Source organism: Nesoenas mayeri, assembly GCF_963082525.1.
Source record: "Nesoenas mayeri genome assembly, chromosome: 5".
NCBI classification, from domain to species: domain Eukaryota; kingdom Metazoa; phylum Chordata; class Aves; order Columbiformes; family Columbidae; genus Nesoenas; species Nesoenas mayeri.
The window spans coordinates 2733850-2756104 of record NC_137548.1 but is presented as its reverse complement, the minus strand read 5'-3'; the positions used below and the strand labels follow the sequence as shown (position 1 = coordinate 2756104).

General features: G+C 50.6%; 1 protein-coding gene across 1 annotated transcript in view; it reads left to right on the top strand.

Annotated features, from left to right (window-relative positions):
* NIN (ninein) overlaps positions 1-22255 on the top strand; it is a gene marked incomplete at its 3' end in the record, with an annotated part of 59416 nt that overhangs the window by 11737 nt on the left and 25424 nt on the right. The window contains exons 3-14 of the mRNA XM_080345157.1: positions 3228-3397; positions 9545-9584; positions 11299-11489; positions 12634-12780; positions 14004-14171; positions 15468-15604; positions 17109-17249; positions 17428-17602; positions 18376-18486; positions 19499-19588; positions 20673-20826; positions 21143-21264. Coding sequence (XP_080201283.1) covers positions 3228-3397; positions 9545-9584; positions 11299-11489; positions 12634-12780; positions 14004-14171; positions 15468-15604; positions 17109-17249; positions 17428-17602; positions 18376-18486; positions 19499-19588; positions 20673-20826; positions 21143-21264 — 1646 coding nt within the window. The remainder of the gene's footprint in view (positions 1-3227; positions 3398-9544; positions 9585-11298; positions 11490-12633; positions 12781-14003; positions 14172-15467; positions 15605-17108; positions 17250-17427; positions 17603-18375; positions 18487-19498; positions 19589-20672; positions 20827-21142; positions 21265-22255) is intronic.

Sequence of the window (22255 nt, the reverse complement as noted above, 5' to 3'; positions counted from 1 at the left end):
ATCGAGTGTAAATCTCTAAGCATGGAGACGTTGAACTGCAGAGATGGATGGAGAGGAAGCGAGCCAGGGGATTGATGGCTCTGTCTGCAGCGCTTTAATTGGGGGGGTTCTTGTGAAATGCAGCTTTAGGGTTGATTTTTGTTTTTTCAGGGGCAGTTTGGGGGCCACAAGCCCCCCCAGACAATGGGATTTGCTCTCTCAGAGGCTCCTGCTCCCACCCCCAGCCTGGGGGCAGTTCAGGGGGGCAGATCAGACCCCGGTGTCTAATTAGGCGCCAGCTCTGGAGTGTGTGTTTTACTAAGCCCGCGTGTCACCAGGGGCTGTAGGAAGCAGGGAGGGTTTGACCTATTTTCTCTTCTCCTTTTTTCCCTTTCTCAGTGGCTTGTCAGCCACACAATGTGAGGTTTTCTGAGGAGCCGCATCTCTGGTTGCACAAGCGGGTACCAGGGGTTGGACCTGAGCACGAGCAGCCTCCCCTCGCTGTTCGATACAGGGCGTTTCCAAAGAACGGGCTGAATTTCAAAGTGGTTTCAATTTGAAATCAGGTCCATCTTTTTGAAACACCTTGTATTTTGCTTTTTTGGGGGATTAAATAGCACACAGGGCTGTCTCACCTGCATCCTTCTCATGGGTACGAACAGGCTGCCCAGGGCAGTGGTGGAGTCACCATCCCTGGAGGGGTTTAAAAGGTGTTTAGACGAGGTTCTTAGGGACATGGCTTAGTGCTAGAGTCGCGTTATGATTGGACTCGATCTTGAGAGTCTCTTCGAACCAAAATGATCCTACGGTTTTTGACATGTCCCTTTGGTTTCCTCACATGCCTTTGAAAGCAGGTGAGGACTGAGCAGCTCTTTCCATCCTTTCTGCTGAGTTTTTGGCTGGAAATGAGAAACTGTTCAGCTCATCAGCGAACTTTCTGCACTCAAGGAGGTTTTTGCTGCTTTTTGTTGTGTGCGCAGCTTTCCCTAAATACTGGGGGTGGTGGGAGCATCAACACCGGTGCTGCGCTGGGGGTTTGCGTTGGGAAGCAGGAGGGCAGGGGGCTCAGAGGATGCCGACCCTGGTCCAGAGATGATGGTGCTTGGGGCTTTCTGCAAGAGAGAGGGCTCTGGAAATGGGATTTCAGGGTGCCTGAGCTGGGACCCATTCAGCAGCTGGGCTTAGGCGGAGCTTTGCAAGGCAGGAGCAAACTTTCTGCTCTTCTTGTCCTGTGAGCTGTCACCTTTCCCTCCCAGACTTTATCATTTTCTAATTGCAAAGGAACAACAAGGACACCCAGGTGCTCAGAGAGAAGAGGAATGAGAGAAATCAGCTGCCCGCCTCCAAATGCTTAAAACACAAAAGGGGGGAGATGTTCCCATTTCCCCGCTTGCTGTTCAAGTGTTTGTAGCGTGAAGGCACCTGTGCTTCCATATACAGCTGGATTTTCAGCTTCAGCAAGGGTTAAACACATTGTGAGGGTGGGGGGGGTGAAAAAAAGACTCTTCCGAGCACTGGGAAATACAAAAGGAAATTAAGCCATAGCTTAATTATTGCTAAATTACAGCTTCTTTTCCCCTACGTCTTTCCGAAGATAGATGGGTGTGGAGGTGCGTTTCTGTCTTAGAGGGGAAAAAAATGACTTAGAATAAAAACCAAAGCCCCCCAGCTCTTTTCTGCAAGGGCAGGGGGGTGGCAGAATAAATGGGTGAACGAGTAGCCACAAATATTAGCATTTCAGAGAGAGCTGCTCGATGGAGATTGTTCACCACCGGGCAGGCTTTAATAGGAGTGATAAGGTTTGCTTTTGTTCTGGGGCTCTTACTTAATCAGCCTGTCTCATTGCGATTTTCTTCATCACACAACTTTCATGTGCGAGTCCCAGCTGCAGCAAATCTTGTTAAGATGGTCTCGTTCAAACGTGGGCGCCGGGTTTGTTCCCTAGAGCTGCAATATGGATGGCTGGAGTGCAAGGCTGGAGGAATCAAAGGACTCCTCGTCCTGTGTAGTTTATAATTCATTGCATAGCTAAGTTGCGGAATATATATATTTTTCCCTCTAACAAGCTTGAAGCCTTCTTCTATATCTAAAGGAATATTATCCGAGGAGACATTTGGGCAGGGGGGTTTAGAGACCCGCTGCTTTCTGTGTACCCTTTGTCAATGATTGAACAGCTTCCCGGCTCCTTATTAGTATTGCACCCTTGCATTTATTTTGTACCACAGCGCTCCGCAAATAAAAATTTAAAAAGCTGCTGCTTTTGCCGCTGCAAGTGGCAGAAAATAAAGATGATGGGGTCCTGGGGGGGTTTGGAGGGGAAGGTTTCAAACACCGAAACAAAGCGCGGTGGAAAGCCTTTCCCTAATTGAATCCCTGGTTGATTTGGTCTCGGGTTTAATTCACCCCCCGCTCCAGACTCGTGTTGCAAATAGCCCAAAACATGCTTATTTATTTTTCCATTTTGATGCCCCTCCTGGATAATTCAGTCCCCGAAGGCAGGAGCTTGCTGCGGGAAGCTGGAGCCGGGGAATGCGAGCGGAGCCCCCTGTAATTAGCCGACGACTCCAAAGGGTTATTTAGATCTTGCAGTTGGCTTTAGTTGCGGAGCACAAGCTGGGACCTGCCCCGTCGTCACCCGCATCAGCTGCTCCCGGTGGCCCCCGGGGGGGACATTTGCCTCCAAACTTGCCCAATTTTTTCCACTCGCCCGGTTGTTTTCACACTTTTAATGGAGCCGTGATTTAAATCCAGCGAAAGAGCAGCGCTCGCCCAGGTGTCTGTGTCATCTGGAGTCTTGAGCCGCCGAAGCGCAGTGCTGTCCCTAATTAAACCTGCCCATTGCCGGTAATGAAGATTAGCACAAGGAGGAGAGACCTAATTGACTTTCCATCTGAGGCCGCATTTGCAAGGTTGAGGGGTTTTTTTGTGGTGCTGTTGCTTTGGGTGGTTTGGTTTTGATTTGGACTTTGTTTTGATTTTTCATCTGATCGACAGCACAAACTTAATGTGGGAAGGGTGAGGAAGATGTAGCCCTGATTCCACATTGTGACAGCTTACTTTGGGTTTTATGGAGCAGGACCAATTCCAACCCACCGGGTCTGATGCCACGGTGAGGGCAGCGCTCCTGGAATGGTGGTGGCGATTCGGTGCTGGAAATGCTACAGCCAAACCAGTCCTGTGTGCTGTGACCCAGGAGCCGGATCTGCAAAAATCCCGTCACTGATGCGCTTTGTTCTTGAATTTCACAGACTCCTCCCCAGAAGCGCAGCCCAAGTACATCAAAGGCGGCAAACGCTATGGCCGGCGGTCCCTGCCCGAGTTCCAGGAGTCGGTGGAGGACTTTGCTGAGGTGACCGTCATCGAGCCGCTGGGCGAGGAAGCGTGTCCCCAACACATCACCACCGGCGGCTGCGAGGAGGTGAGCAGGACCGGGCTGGGTGCTGGGGGGGCTGTACCCCCAGTGTCGATGTCGCTCATCCCCACACCATCCTGAGGTGCTTTGGATGTCCGTGGGGTTGTTGCAGACAAGGCGATGGTCACCTGCACATCTGTGAAAACCTGGTTGTGGCTCCACTGCAATACGGTCAAGGGGATTATAGAACCACAGAATGGTTTGGGTTGAAGGGACCTTCCCAGCTCCCCCAGTGCCCCCCCTGCCATGAGCAGGGACATCTTCACCAGCTCAGGGTGCTCAGAGCCCCGTCCAGCCTGGCCTGGGATGTCTCCAGGGATGCTTCAGCCACCACCTCTCTGGGCAACCTGGGCCAGGCTCTCACCACCCTCAGGGACAACAATTTCTTCCTCATGTCCAGCCTGAATCTCCCTCCTTTAGTTTAAACCATCACCCCTTGTCCTATCACAACAGGCCCTGCTCAAAAGTTTGTCCCCATGTTTCTTATGGGCCACTTTTAAGTACAGAGAGGCCACAATAAGGTCTCTCTGGAGAGACCCAACTGGAGCCAACTGGAGCCTTCTCCTTGGGGATGGGGAAGAAGGGTGCTGAGCAGTAGAGCTTTGTCGCTGCTTTGGGACAGTGCCCTAAGTCCAGAGCCATCTGCTTCTCCTTTCAGTCTTCTACTTTTAATTTTCCCAGCAAAAAGCTTGTGTGCTCCTGCACCGAAGGAAAAGATTGGCTGCCCTGTGCCCCACCTACACCTGTGCAAATGCTTGCTTGAATATCCAGATTATTTGGTTTTCTCCTTCTGGTTTTGTGATCAGAAATTGCAGCTCTCTCTGTGCTAGCGCTTTTAACCCCTGAGTTTCCCACAGCTTCTCCAGAGCAGACGAGTGGTTTGGTTTGGTGGCATGTGTTAGCATACAGCCACGGCAGCACTTCCCCGGAGCTGGGCTCGTTCCAGCCCACCCCAGTTTGCCAAGCATTGTCCATTCAGTATTGCATGTTTGGGAGCTCTTGGTGGAAGTTTTCCAGTGGGAGGGAGACCTGCTGCTGCTTTCTCTCCTCCTCTGTCTCTTGGTTTCATTTGTGCTTTCCTAGAGATAGGGGGAGGCTTTGCAGCCACCTGCATCGGGGATGCCCAACCCAACAAGGGAGAAATTTCCAGTTTCTAGGTTTCTGTGTTATTCCTATGCTGCTGAGCTTGAAAATAAAATTAATAAAACTCAAAGTCAAGCTTTTCCACCAGAGCCAGCTTTTTTTACCCTGTTCTCAGTAAGTTTTGCCCATCGCCACAGGGATGCTCATCCATCTCCACATGGGCTGCCCTGACCTTGAAATCAATGTTAATCTGCCCACGACCCCCAGGGAAGCGAAGCCCTGGATGGAAGAGGCCACTGTAATCTTACTCCTCTGTTTTAGCTGTCAAGGAGGTGTAAAAGGTTAGGCTATTAACAAGGTCAGTCAATTAACTCAACCGGTACGTAACCAGCCTGTGATTCTGTGATCCCCGTTGCCTGCATCAGTCTCCTGGTAGGACCTCTTGTAGCACTCCTTGGGGTGGATGAGATAGTTAATTCTCTTCCAACTTGAGCAAAAAGTCAGGATAAACTTCTATGGTGATTTTACAAATCCCCATTTTTTCATCTTTATCAGCATTCATTATTGTCTTGTCTCAAAGAACATCCTCCTGGTACGTGTAGAAATGAGTTGCTTGAAGGCATTGGGGGTCTTGGGGCTGAAATTCTGGGTGGCATTGGAGACTCTGGAGCTTGGGGCTCAGCACATGTAGCAGCTTTAGCCCAGGTTTCTCCTGCTGTGCCTATAACACGCTGCTGCCCGCGCTCCTCAAGCCTGTCTCCAGCCCAGGGTGTTTTGCCGGCCTGAGAACTGGGGCACTGTGGCTTAATTGGTGCTTTCTTTCAACCGGTGCCAATTAAAAGGGCTCAGGCTCTGTCTGAGAGGCTTCCTTCCCCTTCTCGTCTCTGTAAACACACAGGGAGAGGCGGGAGGGCTGGTGTGTGCGTGGGATCGGCTGCCCGGAGTGGCTGTCACCTCCAGCCTTGGTGACTTTCCAGGCGCCACTGGACAAAGTCGTGAGCAGCTGGGGTTAAATTCAGCATCATGGAATGGTTTGGGTTGAAGGGACCTTCAAAGCTCACCCGGTCCAACCCCTGCCATGAGCAGGGACATCTTTACCAGCTCAGGTTGCTCAGAGCCCCGTCCAGCCTGGCCTGGGATGTCTCCAGGGATGGTTCAGCCACCACCTCTCTGGGCACTGACCCTGCTGTGAACAGACGGTGATGTGGGGATCCCCAGGTTCCCTCTGACCCACATGAGTTTGTCCCCACGGATGCTGCTGAGCTGATGGGTGATGAGAACCGAGTGGCTTTGGGAGCTTCATGGATGTGGTGCTGATGGAGCTGCAGCCACAAAAGCACTTGGAAATGCCTTGTGAAAGCTTGCAGTGGCCAAAGCTGTCGCTTGAACTTTTATGTCCTAAATGCTTAATACAGGTGATGGCACCTGTTGGGGTTTCAAGCCTGTGGCAGCTGATAGCTGGCCTGTGTGCCTCAGAAGTGCTGTGACTTTGCTTTTGTTTCTTTTTCACCTGGAATTACACCTGCTGATGGTCTGTGCAGTGATGCTGGTGGTGCAGGGTTGGGGTGGGGAGCAGGTTTGGTGGCCATGGGGTACCAACCCCAAGCTGGTGGCAGGGCAGCAGCATCCTTTGGCTCCTGGGTCCTCAGCCAGTCTTAAGGCCATGCTGGATTCCAAACCTCAGCAGAGGGCATCTGTCATCTCCCCATCCCCAGCTGCTGGCTCAGCTCTGGGAAAGGTCCCTTCTACTTGCGGGTTGTAGAAACTGCTGTCACATCCCAGCTCTGTCCCTTGCCAAAGCCACTCACTCCCCAGACACCTGCATGTTTGCTTCTGCAGAGAGTGGTTTCCAGCACGGCACAGCCTGTCAGAGCAAAACCTTCTGGGAGCATCAGGCTGAAACTCTTTGTCTTCAGCTCCTCGATGTACAAACATGCAACTGTCCTGTAAAGTCAGGATCTGCAGATGACAGCTCAGGATAGTGCTCGTTCTCCCTGCAAAAGTGCATTTATTGATGTGATTGCTGCTTTGCAACTAAAGGTGATTTGCAAAGTGGGTTGCGGAGATGTGCTGCATCTTTTAGGGGTGTCTGCTCGAGCTGGTCCCTGGGCAAGCAGGGAGGGAGGGAAAAACAGGCCTGTTGGTGTTGGAGCGAAGGCTCACCTTGCCCAGTGCAAAGCAGAACGAGCTCAGCGTGCGCTCCTGATCGTCATTTTAATTAGCGATATATTCTGGCAGAGAACAAAGGTCTGTCTTGCTGAAGCAGATGGCAGCGGGGGAAAGAGGTTGCTGCCTTATTATGGGGAAGAGGCCACCGCGAGCAAACGGCACAGGCTGCAGATGCTGGAGGGTGTGGGTGAGCATTGAAAGCCGCGGCCATCTGCTCCTCAGCCCGGCCAAGCACGCGCCTGCCCAAATAATCATCAATAATGCATTCCTGGGATGGCTGCTCCGGCGCGCGTCCCGCCGATGCGTGTGACCCGCATCCAGCTGCAGCATCACCGGGGCCGGGGGAACAATGTCGTGTCTGACATGGGGATGTGCCCTCCCCCCGCGCCCGCCCCGGCCCCGCTTTGTCCTCCTGACGGTGGTGGCCGACCCCGAGCCCCCGTCGCACAAAGGGACCCCCTGAGCGCTGCACAATGGGGCCCCGGCACCGGGAGGGAGGTGACACGAGCTCCCCAGGGGCGCTGGCAGTGGATTATCAGCCTGCAGCTCCCCCTCATACTCAGCATTTCCAGGTTGTTGTATTTATGGATATATTCAGCACCTTCAGGGTATTTATAGTGTCACCATGTGCTGGGGCTTGAGGTTCTTCGTTTTAAGAGGCAAGTCTTTGCAGTGATAGAGTCTGGTGCTAAATGGTTTAGATCTGATCCTATATAAGAATATATATGTTGCTTATGCAAAAAAGATATTGACAGAGCGGTGGACCCCGCCATCTGAGCCTCGGTGCCCCTGCCAAGGATGCACAGCCTCACAGGGAACGGCTCTGTCTGGCACCCAAAAACACCTTCTCCCAGCACCAAACTGCCTGTTGCATTTGTACAGGAGCTTATGGGCTGGGATGGCCTCAGCTCCTGCATTTTTGGGGAAAACGGGCTGTTTTCTGCCTTTGCAGGTGGTACCTTGACAGTACCTGTTGCCTCGGCTCCTGAATTTTGTGTGTTTGTCCTGATGGTTTATGAAGCAAATAGGAATCTGCCACCCTAGTGCCTCGATGGCGATGCTAGCAGGACTGCCCTTGTTTGGGCCAAAATCTGCAGTTTTCTGGTGCAGTATTATGTCTGTTCTTGGCTTTATCCAGAAGAGCTGCAGATTCCAGCCCTGCCTGTCACCTCCTGCCTCTCTTGGGCTGATTTCTGCCTGAAGCAAAGGTTAAGCCCCCCTCTCCATCCAAGATTGTCCCTGATTCCAGCCCTGTGACTCGTCCCCAAAGCAGAGGGGGACATGGAGATGCTGCGGCAGCAGCGAACAGCCCATGCCTGGTTTGGCAGATGAACCGGGAGCAAGCAGCAGAGCTAAAAAAAAGTCCACTGACCTAATCCAGTTTCCATAGTAATGTTGTAGATTAATGGCTTTTAGCTGTAATCTGAATGAGATGTATTGAACTTTTTTATACAATGATTTAGAGGCTCTTTATGTCCTGGTTGACTTTGACTTCAAATCCGTCGGTCACGTGTGTGCAGAAGTACCCACTTGTAACGGTGGAGAAGTAACATCTGCCGATGCTGTTGCTAAACCAGAAGTTAATATCGCTGAGCGTGGTGTGTGAGTTAATACCCTCGGCTGGTACAAGGGTGGTGGAGACAGGACAATGTGTAGTACATGGGGAAATAATTGTAGATAACATACTTCTGGGCTGATGTGGTATTGCCACAGCGGAAGCGGGGTGGCTTTAGACCAGCAAAGAGGATGTTTTTTCTCTCGCTGGCTCAGCAGAGAGCTCGTTTCCAGCCCGGTTCCATCTCCTGACTCGTAGCTCTGGCCAGCAGAGGCGTTTTGGAGCGGGCTGGGCTCTGTGCAGGCTGTGGCCTCCCAGCAGATGGGTGCCCCTTGTCAAAAGGGAAAGCAGAAAGCAGCAAAAGCTTAATTTCCAAGATTGCAGGTGCTCTGGGAGCAGGTGTCCCCGTTGTGCTTTTGGGTTCATTGCAGCTTGATTACCTGCCGTGGATGTGCGTCCCTGGTACCTGGCACACTCGGGCTCTGCATCTGCCGTGGGTAGAATCACAGAACAGTTTGGGTTGAAGGGACGTTCCCAGCTCCCCCAGTGCCCCCCCTGCCATGAGCAGGGACATCTGCACCAGCTCAGGTTGCTCAGAGCCCCGTCCAGCCTGGCCTGGGATGTCTCCAGGGATGGTTCAGCCACCACCTCTCTGGCCAACCTGGGCCAGGCTCTCACCACCCTCAGGGACAACAATTTCTTCCTCATGTCCGACCTGAATCTCCCTCCTTTAGTTTGAAACCATCACCCCTTGTCCTGTTGCAACAGGCCCTGCTCAAAAGTCTGTCCCCATCTGTTTTATCAGCCCCTCTTAAGTATGTAAAGGCTGCAATAAGGTCTCTCCAGAGCTTCTGTTCTCCAGCTGAACACCCCAACTCTCAGCCTGTCCCCCAGCAGAGCTGTTCCAGCCTCACATCATTCCTGTGGCTCCTCTGGCCCCTCTCCAGCAGCTCCATGTGTGTCCTGTGCCGAGGATCCCAGAGCTGGACACAGGACTCATCTCAACCATTGACACATCTAAGCCAAGCAGGATGGTTTGCTTGGAGGGCAAATCCCTCCCCATCAACCTGCTGGACTCAGATCAGCCGCTTCTCCTGGGTCATTTGTGGGGCTCCAGGCGTTTTGCCGCAGCTGTGGTTTATCTCAGTGAAGCACCTCGCCTGCCAGCCATGGGCAGCATCAAAGAGCTGTGGATTTGCCAGCCCAGCCCGCGGGGAGCGGGGAGATGAAAGCCTGGCAGCGTTGCTGGAGCCCTGTAGCTCGTTTGATGCTGATCGCGGAGTCTCTTTCATATGGGCCGTGTCTTGCAATAGTAATAACTCAGGAACCTTTTGTTTTCTCCGCAGCACTGGAAGACGCGAGACAGCGAGGAGTACGAGGCCGAGGGTAAGAGCAAGCAGCAGCACTTGTATCTGCTTATTCCTTTCTTGGCTTTGAAGATGAATCAGAGGAACCCTTGGAGAGGGTGTTGAGCCAGCTGGGTGCACTGGGCTGTCCCAGCCCCGTGTGCTGAGAGCTCAGCAAGGTGCACACAGGGCAGGCAAGCCCCAGGATGGGGAAAAAAAGCTAAAGCAGGGCTTCTTGGAGGGCACATTTTTGTGCCTTACCTTCTCTGCCCTCTTTTTTCCTCCTGCCTGCTGCAAAGGCTGTAGTGTGGGTGTTTCCAGTCTCCTAACACCCCCAGAACAGCAGTTAGGGCTGGTCCTGGTCCCCAGTCCTGCCCTGGGGGCTGCTGGCTGTAGAGGAGCACAGTAGGTACTACATGTCACCACAGACCAGTTATTAAATGTTTCCTAATTGTCCTGCAAGGGGGAGCGGGGTGACCCTTGGAGTGGGGAGACGCTCCCCATCCCGTCCTGCTCCCTGTCCCACATGGACACTGCGTGTGGGGCTCGGGGACTGAGCAGGGACAGCAGGGGGACACGTCCTGCTGTGAGCAGGGACGGCAGGGGAACACATCCTGCTTTGCTCTGGGATGTGGCCACAGGTTTTTCTACCACCGGTCCAGGCAGGGATGCTCAAGGGGGACCCCGCAGCGTCAGCCAGCAGTGTCACAACTCTTGTCACCGGGCCGGCAGGCTTTGTCACCAACCCTCAGCACGCAAAGATGCGTTTCTAACCAAGTCATGCAACTTTTAGTTGTTTCAACACCTTTTCCATATTTTGGCCGCTTTCTAATCTTTATCCCATGCAAAGTGACCAGATGTTTTTCTCTAAAAGCTGCTTTTCTAGCCCCAGGGTGAGATAGTGGGGGGAAAGATTCTGGCCTTGCAGCCGAGCGAGCTCTGTTTTGTGTCTGGTGAGCGTTTCCCGCTGGGTGAGGCTGCGCTCGGGGCATTTGCTGGAGGTACAAGAAATATGTTCAGCTGAAGGCTACTGCTTTGTTTGTTGGGGTTTTTCCTTCCCCTGAAGGGGTGTTCGGAGGTACTTAGATGAAAACATACACTACAGTTTACATTCAAAGGGGATGAGAGTTTAGGCAGCTCCACCTGGGGGATTACATTTCTGGAAACAGGCAACCACTGAAGTTCTCAACCTGGTCAAGGTACATATGGATGTGTAATGTGCTCAGTGCTCTCCCTTGATCCCATAACTGCCCAGAAGAGGAGAGGTCCCTTCTCTGTGTCAGCGGTAGGGCTGTGTTTCTCCTGGCCACCAGCCCACATTGGCCATTGGTGAGGAAAAACTAAGAAGAATTTCTTCCCCAAAGGGCTGTGGGGCATTGGAACAGGCTGCCCAGGGCAGTGCTGGAGTCACCATCCCTGGAGGGCTGGACAGATGGACATGAGGTTCTCCGGGACATGGGTTGGGTGATGGTTGGACTTGATGATCTTGAGGGTCCCCTTCAACCAAAATGATTCTATGGTGGTACGTGCTAGTTGAACACTGAGCAGGATCTGCTCCTTTTGGTAGAGTCCAAAAGACCAGGATTTGCCATAGCTCAAAATGCCAAGTGCTCTGGGCAGGACGAAGTCAAGCAAACAGTCCCATGGGGTGTGATGAGCAAGGAGGGAGGCTCTGCCCTGTGGTGTGCTGAACCCCCAGGTCTTCTGGTGGCCACTTGTGTGCAGAAACTAGAGTGGTTTTCCCCCATTTCTAGGGCAGCTGCGCTTCTGGAACCCAGACGACCTGAACGCGTCCCCTGGAACATCGCTGCCCACCCCGGACTGGATAGAGGAGAAACTGCAGGAGGTGTGCGAGCACCTGGGCATCACCAGAGACGGGCACCTGAACCGCAAAAAGCTCATCTCCATCTGTGAGCAGTACGGGCTCCAAACGGCAGCCGGGGAGGTGAGTGACCACGTACGGACCCGCTCCCACCAGCGTGTACGTCTGGGTTTTAGTGTGGCCCCCACAAAGCCTGACCTGTGGTTGACCACAAGCCTAAAGCACAAGCTCTGCTTAACAGGTCGCTACTTGGAAAGCAGTTTTTCGGCTCCAGCTTGTGGCTTTCTGGGGGGTTTGGTGTTGAACCATCAGCCGTGGGAGGCTGCTGTGGCACAGAGCAGCTGCCAGCCCCGCCGACACCATCGCGTGCCTGTCTTGTCGTGCGATCGCGGAGTAAACTGGAGTTTAAAAACATATCCTAGATTCCAAGCATGGCTCCTTAATCCCAGAAATCTTCCAGCTAGACAGTAAATATGGGTTAAAATATACATAGGTGGTTGCTTTTGATTTTTTGTGAAGGCCCGCGGGCGGTTTCTGTCTTCCAGGAAGAGTACAAGAGAAAACTATTTCTTTAGCAAAAAGTCTCTTGTCAATTTAGGGTTTAGTCTTATTAAAAAAATCAGACTGCTTTGCATCTTAAAATAACATGGCTTGTCATAATTTCCTTCATAAAACATGTTTCTGAGCAGGTATTCCTTTGCAGCATTTGCTACAAAATGTTTTCAGGATATTAAAACATAAGCAAGGCAGAAAATGGGGAGGAAAAAAAAACGGAGACAAAGAAATAGCGAGGGACTAACCCTAACATCTCTGATCCTAATAAGGTTGGTCTTGCTTTCAGAAAGCAGACTGCCCTGAAGCATAAAACAGATTTATTATAACCTTGCAGTGTCTTCCTATGGGTTTTGTGCCTGGTCACTTCACAAGCTGCTGGGATTTTGGCATCTGTCTTGCTGCATTACACTGAATTCCTGAGGTCACCCTGTCTCAGGAGCAGGATGAAACAAGGGGGTTTTTGTGCTGCCTCACAAGGTGGAGGCTCCAAGATGAGCAGGAACATGGACACTGTTACAGGCAGGATTTTCATTGCGTTTGTGGCTCTGCAATTTTCTATATGAAGGTTGCCGTACCACGTTAGGCTGGTGCAGGGTACCAGGGAACTTTGGCTTTGCAGCCACGGGAATAGGATGCTTTCTACTGTGCCATATTATTACTGTGGTGTTTTTTGGCAATAACAGATGTGATTTCTTCCCCCTGCTGCTTGCAGGTACTTGAAGAGGTGCTACGTAACCTGGGGCAAGATGGCACCATGAGCGTAGAGGACTTCTTCTACGGCTTGTTTAAAAATGGAAAGTCACTGACACCTTCGGCATCGACCCCATACAGGCAGCTGAAACGACACCTCTCCATGCAGGTGAGAAACCCAGGTGGATCCTGAGGTGACGGCAAGAGAAGGGAACGGAGCTGGTGAGGGGCTGGAGCACAAGTGTGATGGAGCGGCTGAGGGACCTGGGGGTTCAGCTGAAGAACAGGAGCTGAGCGGAGACCTTCTGATCTCTGAACTGCCTGAAAGGAGCTTGGAGCCAGGGGGGTCGGGCTCTGCTCCCCAGGAACAAGCGCCAGGAGCAGAGGAAACGGCCTCAAGTTGCGCCAGGGGAGGTTGAGGTTGGATGTGGGGAACAATTTCTTCCCCAAAGGGCTGTGGGGCATTGGAACAGGCTGCCCAGGGCAGTGCTGGAGTCACCATCCATGGAGGGTTGGACAGACGGACATGAGGTTCTCATGGACATGGGGCAGTGCCAGGGGTGGGTTATGGTTGGACTCAATCTTGAGGGTCTCTTCCAACCAAAGTGATTCTATGATTCTAAGAAGAGAGAGAGAATTCCTGAGCAAATCTCACTTGGCCAGTCTCCTCCTCTTCCATATTTGTCCCTGTGATGGGGCAGCTGTGATTGTCCCCTTGCCCCATCACAGCAGCAGGTGGTGGCAGAGCTGGGCATGTTGAGCAGTGCAGCCAGAGTGATGGGGTGAAGCTGCAGGTTTCCTCTGGATATGTTGGGGTGTGTGGGGGATAATGCAGAAAACACCCTCGCGGTAAGTGGGAGTTGGGTCCACATTATGGTAGCGTGGCTTGGAGATGGTTCTTTAAAGCCGCAAAGTGTGGTAAGTAAATGGATAAAGTGGATGCCAAGTGGTGGCCTGGGGTAGGCAGGAGATTGTGGGCATGCAGGTCCCATATCCTTTAAAGAAAAAAATCATTAAAGAGTTTGATATGTGCTACCCATCTCAGGCTGGAAGCTGAGGGTTATAGCAGGAGTACCTGGGCACCTGCTCGCTGCAGGCTTTTGAGGGGAGGTGATGCTTGAAACCAGAAATGGACAGTGCAAAAACACTTTTTGAAGCATTGAAGGCAGCTCTGAGCTGCTCGTCCCCAGATTTACTTTAAATCCCGAGCGCCTGGTTGCGGTGCCGTGGGGTCAGCAGCCGCATTCCTGCCGGGGGTTTGTGAGGAAGAGCCAGACCTTAATCCTTAATCTCCAGGGGACTGTTAGTGAAATTGCATTTATAAGGCTTTGTGGCGGCGGGGCTGGTGGATGCCCGGCTCTGCCCGCGCCCCATCGCACCCTCTCCCCACAGTCCTTCGACGAGAGCGGCAGGCGCACGACCACCCCCTCGGCCATGCCCAGCACCCTCGGCTTCTGCCTCTTCTCCAGCCTGGATGACGGGATGGGATACGGCTGCGTGGAGGGTGTCCTGGACTGCTGGCACCAGGAAGGCATCGAGAACAGCCAGGACATCCTCAAGGTAACCGGCACCTCCATCCCACCCTTTTTATTTGCATTTTTAATGATCATTTTCCAAACTTTGGGGTGCTGGAGTGTGGCTGGATTATTCTTTTTCCCACTTTAAAACTCCCCATCCTAACAACATTCCAACCATTCTGGGAAATTTCCAATCGCTTCCTTTATTGAAATGATGGGGCATCCCAGAGAACTAAATGTTAACAATAAAAATGTGATGTGACTTTCAGCTTAGCTGGAAGAGGTTACCAATATTTGTAGAGAGCACTTTAATTCCTTTACTTTGCTAGATAGCTGCACTTAGAAACCTTTTAGCGCTGGAATGACCTGAATGATCACTTGTGCTGGGGTGGAGGACAGCACTTGAAACCCTGCCCAGTAATTAGCGTTTTATTGTACAGAGTAAAAGGGTGATTGATGCAGGTTGCAAAGCAGAGACCTGAAGTAAACCCCATCCCTGTCCATCTAGAAGCTTTGGAGGGGAAAAGACAATTTCACGTGTCTGTTGTGAGCATCGCTGGGTTCCCGGCAGCAATCATGACAGATTTCTCTTGGGATTTAATGCCTGCGTGGATATTGAATATCCAGGTTATAATAAATTCTGCTGTTGCCGAAGCTTTAAAACTCACTAGTAGACTGGGCTTGTGCTGGCCAGTTTGCTAACCTGGTACTGGCTTTGCTGGGCTGGCACTGCACACCTTTACCTTCGCTTCTGCTCGTTGCTTTGCACGGGTAACTTGCTCTGTTACTGGTGTCACTGGGGTGGTTTCTCCAGTGTACACAGAGTTTCAGCCCCACCATTATTCCTTCTGCACTTAGAGTGAAGTTGAAGGAAATCACAAGGAGTTACCGATGATTTGTTTTCAAAGAGGTGGGATCTTTGCTACCAAATACCTCCTGCGAGGCTTCTCCTGTGTCGTCTCTATTGCAAGAGCTGGTTGTGTTTAACATGAACATCTTCAACCACTTTTCTTGCGGCATTTTAACATATAAAAAGGCCAGTGTAGTGAGGTCCCCTAGAGAATTAATACTTTTAATCAGGCATGGGCTTAATTTCCTGTTGGTCTTGCAGCACAACCAGGACACTTTCCATCTCCGCAGCTGGCAGCAGCTCTTTAACGTCGGGAGGTGACAGAAATGTCTGGTTTATCCCCCCACGGGCATTTGTGACAAATTAATCAGCAAGCAAAGATCTTCCCTGAGCCTCCTCGTTTTATTCTGTCACTTCACATACAAATGTCTCCAGGCTCCTGCAGGGCAGGAAAGCTCGTTCTGCTCTAACGACGCTGTTGTCTTGCAGGCTTTGGATTTCAGCTTGGATGGGAAGGTGAACTTGTCAGAGCTGACGCTGGCGCTAGAAAACGAGCTCTTAATAACCAAGAACGGAGTCCACCAGGCAGCCCTGGCGAGCTTCAAAACGGAGATCAGACACTTGCTGTAAGTCACCGGGATCGCCGGCTCTGCCGCGTCCTCCCGGCCTTCTCCGTTTGGCCAAGCAGACACTTAATTAGCAGCTGATTAATGGCAGCTTGTAGCACCTCTCCAAGCGGCACTGGAAGGGTTGGTTCTCTGTTAGCTTGGGCAGAAACTTTCAACTTTCTCGTTTTGCGTGGGTAAAACACTCAGAAACAGTTATTACAGAAAAAATATATTTAAAATATATTTTAAAACTATTTTCAGCCCCTTTCTGTGGTCTGGAAACAGTCACTGCACTCCACAATGGTCATTGATGGCCAAGGAATGCAAGACTTAAGACAGAGGCTGGTGCAAGTTGATAAGGAGTACACGTAATGCTAACTGATTTCTTGCAGCGGCGTTACGCAGATTTAGCCGTGTGACAGAGGTGCGGGTGAGGTACAAAAACACTGCACACCACTCACCTTTTCCATTTGAAAGTCAACACAGTTTGACTTTGCACTGGACTTGCCATGCAGGCTTGTCCAGTGCGAGAGTACAGGGCACAGGAAACATTTCCCTATATGTATTTCCTTGTATGTATATTTATTAATTTATAAATTATGTGCATGCACTACTGAAGCTCAAGTATTTCTTCCCACACGCCAATGGATCATCTTGTCCACGCCACTTGGGGACCCTTGCTCGAAGCATTTGCACCCTCAGGTTTGCATCCATCTGCCACATGCACAAGCTCTATTTTTTAGAGGTGTTTTATTTGTGCTGCAGATCTTTGAATAGAATCATAGGATAGTTTGGGTTGAAGGGCCCTTCCCAGCTCCCCCAGTGCCCCCCCTGCCATGAGCAGGGACATCTTCACCAGCTCAGGTTGCTCAGAGCCCCATCCAGCCTGGCCTGGGATGTCTCCAGGGATGGTTCAGCCAACACCTCTCTGGATCTTCATTCGACACTATAGATGACTTCTGCTGGTCATTAAGACTGTGTGTGTCCTGTTAACTCTTTGTTTTACCCCTTGTGCTTGTGAGCTGCCCACTTAGGTTGTATGAAACCTCCCAAGATGAGGTTTCACACTGTTGGTTTGCATCTACATCTCTAAATACCTTTTTACGTTCACTCAAAGATTTGTTGTCAAGTTCCCATCAAGAAAGCTGCTCAAGGTAGCAGATCTTACAAGTTGCGATCAAAATCAGACTGGATGTAGTGTAAGGGTGAAGTGGTAAAGGTAATAAAATGATGAGAACAGGTAAATGAGGCAAAAAATGTCTTGGAAAAATGGTGTAGTGCTACAATTCGCAGGGCTAGAGCACAGCTGAGGAGTTCAAGTTTTGGGGTCTCAGGAACTTGTGGGGATATCAAGACAGGTCCAGAGCTCTGTGTGCAAGTTCATATCTAGTGGCTAAGTGCAGCTGATGATAAAAGGCCCTTGGAGAGCTTTTCAAGCTGTTCTTCTCTGCCAACCCTCTTGCAAGTACCTTCTAGGGCACCAGGAGGGTGCCCTGACCCAGGCCGGCCGTCCTTCCCCTAGGGAGCGCGTTGACCAAGTGGCCAGAGAGAAAGAGAAGCTGCGGTCGGACTTGGAAAAAGCCGAAAAGCTGAAATCCCTGATGGCCTCAGAAGTGGACGATCACCACGCCGCGATCGAGCGCCGGAACGAGTACAACCTCAGGTACGACATCCCAGCTCAGCCCTCCCCTCTTCTTTGGGATCACCGCTGCGGCATCGCGGGGTCTCAAGTGATGGAGGTAGAGGTTTTGTGCCCGCTGGTTGCCACCAAGTTCGACTCGCAGCGGGGTTTGCATCTTGATTCTTTTTCCAAGCTCTTCTTCCCTTTGATGTCTCCATAGGAAGCTGGACGAGGAGTACAAGGAACGAATTGCAGCTTTAAAGAACGAGCTCCGGAGAGAGCGGGAGCAGATCCTGCAGCAGGCTAATAAACAGCGGCTGGAGCTGGAGCAGGAGATAGAAAAGCTGAAAACGGATGAGAACTACACCAGGGACCGCCTGGCCCTTTCCCTGAAGGTAACGGGAATGAAATGCAGCCGGCATTTTCCCCCAAAAGGGCCAAAGATGCTCAAAAGTGGGGAGCGATGCTTGCAACATCATCCTTGTTGAGAGGCTGTGCTATAGTGTGCATGTGGAGAGTGATTTCAGCAGCAAGATAGAGGCATATCCATGAGAGTTGGGTTTTTTTGGGTCGCCTTGACAGGTTACTCCTTAGATTCATAAGGCTCCAGGTGGAATCTCTGCTGCCATCAAGTGCAGAATGTGTGTGTGTACGGCTATCGGACAGGCTGGCAGCCTCGCTGGCTGTTTTGCTGTCCAACCTGGAGATAATGTCTTGATAAAGCTTAAAATATTGCTTAAAATAAAAGAACTCTAAAGCAAGTTTGTTGTTATACCTTTGGATAAACTACCTGCTGTCTAATGCAATGGTATCATTGCATGACCCCACAGATTTGCATCCTTTTCCAATGTTTTATTACAAAACACTTCAGTCACAATTTTCTTCTGAATCTGGCAGCTGCATTACCATATAACTTAAAATTTTTTAACCTGAGCAAATGTTAAAGGGAATGGTGGTGTCTGACAAGCAAAAGTTGCTGGTTTGACGTGACAGGAGGGCTTGTACGTGCATGGATAACAAATTCACATTTCCTCGCTTTGGCTGGAGCTTGTAGCGGTGATTTACTCCGACTCAACCGGGAGACGACTCTTTCTTAATGAGTTACCACGTGCTAATGTTTTCCTTCTCCAAATGCTGATGCTGTTGTGGGGGTGTGTGTTTGGTGCAGGAAAACAGCCGCCTGGAGAGTGAGCTATTGGAGACAGGAGAAAAACTGGCCGAGTGTGAAAGTTTGGCAAGCAAACTGCAGAGGAACTTGGAAAACGTCCTGGCTGAGAAGGTAAATCCTCCTGTTCCCGGTATACATCCAGAATAAATCACTATTCACTTACTGCACTCAAGCTGCCAATTTAACTCGTAGCTGGAGGTTTTTGGGGGTGCCTATCCAGATGTGAGTGAGGCACAAGCCTTGGTGATGTGCACCAAGCCTTGTTGATGTGCACCACCTGATGGACTCACAGTTAAGGAAATTAAAGATAACTTTAGCTGTAGTTTTAAGCCATTTAACATTGGGAGCCTTGCAGTGAAGAAATCATCCTGCAGATTTGCAGGGATTCTTTTCCCCAGCACAGAGTTGTGGGTAGACCCAATGTGCATGTGCTTTCTAAGGCAGATGATCCATGAGGTGTTTGGTGCTACCTGGCATCTCTGCTAAACTCTGGTGAAAACCAAGGTGAGCAGCAGATCATGGTTGTACCACAGAATCATATCATGGAATCATAGCATAGTTTGGGTTGAAGGGACCTTCAAAGCCCATTTGGTGCCCCCCCTGCCATGAGCAGGGACATCTTCACCAGCTCAGGTTGCTCAGAGCCCCGTCCAGCCTGGCCTGGGATGTCTCCAGGGATGGTTCAGCCACCACCTCTCTGGCCAACCTGGGCCAGGCTCTCACCACCCTCAGCATAAAAAAACCCTCTTCCTCAGAATATCGCTTCTCCAAAGGCATTTCTTTGTGTGTGCACCTATAGACAAAGACTCATATACTGTGATTCTCACCCAGCATCTGTTTTCCAAACTACTTTAAAGTCGGGACTATTTATCCAGCTGGGATGTGCATACGCTAAGCCAGACAGCTGTGGTCTCAAATCCAAGTTAGCATGAGAGCTATGGTGAGATGGCAGTTAGTGTTTTTTAGGGAGGTTGCTCATTGTCTCCTACCAGCAGGGGAGCAGATTCTGTGTATTTCAAATAACAAACAACAGAGGGGAGAGGGCGCAGGCTGCAGGACGGTTTGCGAATGGCATCCAGGCTGTTTGGTGGGAAAATAACTGGATCCGTTGGTGCCGTTTCAGTTTGGTGACCTGGACCCCAGCAGCGCAGAGTTTTTCCTGCAGGAGGAGAGGCTGGCGCAGATGAGAAGCGAATACGAGCGGCAATGCAGAGTAAGTGGAGACCTGGCACCCATCTGCCCTTTCTGCAAACTACACACGAGGCGGTTTTTGATTTATGAAATACATTTGCAATTCAGAGTTGCGGTAAGTAAGAGCAGAAATAAGATATATCCAAATTTTGGTGGTTTCCAAACTAGTAGTATATTCTTAAAATAAAACGGAAAATGTAAAGTTTGGCTTCTCCTGCCCAAATCTTGCATGGCTGAAATACTTATTTAAAGTGGGCCTGCAAGTTACCTGTTTACATATCTACTTTCTGATGACCGCTATGGTTACGAGCATTCGGTTCATCTGTTCTGCATGATCCTTTTCATTCAATAAAGAACTACCTTGGCAAAAGGCCGTCTGATCTCAAACAACATGATAGCTCTGTTAGGAAACGGCAGTTTGAAAGCAAATATTATCTAGTAATATTTGTTGAATTGATACTTCTTGATACGACATTGCTTGAATATGCGGTTGATTTATTCGTTTTGAGTACTGGCAGATATGAATCGGTGCTCAGGGTTCACTTTCCAAACCTTTCAAATCTGCAGAGCTGTGTGTTTACACATTCAGGGATTCATTTTCCTCAATAAACGCTGTTCGTTGAGCTGAGCACATGGCGTTTGGCACAAACACTCGGGATATTCCGCTGGCAAGTGGGCAGAAGTACCAGATGGTAAATGCAGTAATGAGGATATCTCTTTGCTAATTTGATCTTTTGCTTCTGATTTGATTTTTCAAGCCGATAAGTGCTTGAGGAGGTATTTCTCGACTGTTTGAAAATGTTCCTAAGCTGCTGTTTAGAAGGAAGAAGGAATCAAGTGAAAGGTCCTGGAGCACAATATGCTTTAGAGGCAGAATATATCCAAGCTGTCAGTCTGAAGAAGGTTTTGCTCTTTTAGTAAGAAATGCATGTGTTGGAACCTGGAGAAGGGTGACGTTTAGCTGATAGGGGGATGGCTGACTGTGGCGTGACGGCAGGATTATTGACAAGTCTTTCCCTACTCTAATTCCCTCTCCAACATCTCATCATGGGAGATGCTCAGCTGCCTTGGTTGCTTTCACTCAAGCTTCTTTCTCCCCCTTGCAGGAGCTGCAGGACCAGATAGACGAGCTGCACTCGGAGCTGGAGGAGTCCCGCGCCCAAGGCAAAGCGCTCAGACCCCCGCTGAAAAGTTCACTGTCGGAAGAGTTCGACATCGATTTCAAAATTCATGGCAATAGCGGTATTGAACCTGACCAAGGTAAAGCACATCTCCTCTATCACCAGCTTCAGCGCTGTAGTTATTTATTGTAACATTTTAGAGGCAATTACACGAAAACTTACCCAAACCTTCACAATTAGACTCAAACACCGCCTCTGTTTTGCTGTTTAATGTTAAGTGGAATGCAACTGATGTATTATATTCAAAGTTGAAGTTAATGTTTGCAGTTTCTTGTCTGTGTGTGTGATGGGAATTTGAGAGCTGCAAGTAGCTGCCTAAACAAATTTAAATCGATGAATGTGAGAATGTGTCTCTTTGGGCTTCAAGTATACATATATAATTACTGGTTTTAAAGGACTTGGTTCAGAAGACTGCAACCCATTAAATATGAGCATTGAGGCTGAAATGGCTATTGAACAACTGAAGGAGCAACATCACAGGGATCTACACGACCTCAAACAGGAGCTTGAAGACACAGTAAGCTATTTTAACTTCACAATTTTTCCGGCCTCTTCATACAGGTGGAATGGTCCTAAATGACTTTTAATTCATGGTCAGATTATAACCTTTCTGTGTATGTGAGGCTTTACCTTCTCTGCTCTTTCTGAACGTCGGTGGGCGATGGAGAGGGCTGAAAGAATTGTAGAATCACAGGATAGTCTGGGTTGAAGGGACCTTCCCAGCTCCCCCAGTGCCCCCCCTGCCATGACAGGGACATCTGCACCAGCTCAGGTTGCTCAGAGCCCCGTCCAGCCTGGCCTGGGATGTCTCCAGGGATGGTTCAGCCACCACCTCTCTGGCCAACCTGGGCCAGGCTCTCACCACCCTCAGGGACAACAATTTCTTCCTCATGTCCAGCCTGAATCTCCCTCCTTTAGTTTAAAACCACCACCCCTTGTCCTGTCACAACAGGCCCTGCTAAAATGCTGCAGTAGATCCCCCCAGCTCAGGAGAGAGCAGTGAGCCTTTCCGAGGCTGTATTGTGGGTTTTGTCTGGAAAGCCTGCTGCAGCCAAATTATCCACTTCATTCCTGCTGGCGTGGGATCATTGTGGGTTAGAAAAGCTGCTGGCAGGAGCCTGTGGTGCTAAATGCCGTGCTTGAGCGGTACAGTGCTGTTGAGATGCGACCTGTGCTGTGGGATTATGGAAGCTCTGCTGTTATCATAGCTGTGCTACTGAAAACTGGCAGTCAGCTCCCCATTTGGCCCACGTGGCCAAAAAAGCCACCAGCATCCTGGATTCTACCAGCACTGGTGTGGCCAGCAGTACCAGGGCAGTGACCATCCCTGTGCTGGGCACTGGGGAGGCCAAACCTCAAATCCTGGGGTCAGTTTTGGGGCCCTCACACCAAGGAAGCCCTTGAGGTGCTGGAGCGAGTGGAGAGAAGGGAACGGAGCTGGTGAGGGGCTGGAGCACAAGTGTGATGGAGCGGCTGAGGGACCTGGGGGGTTCAGCTGGAGAACAGGA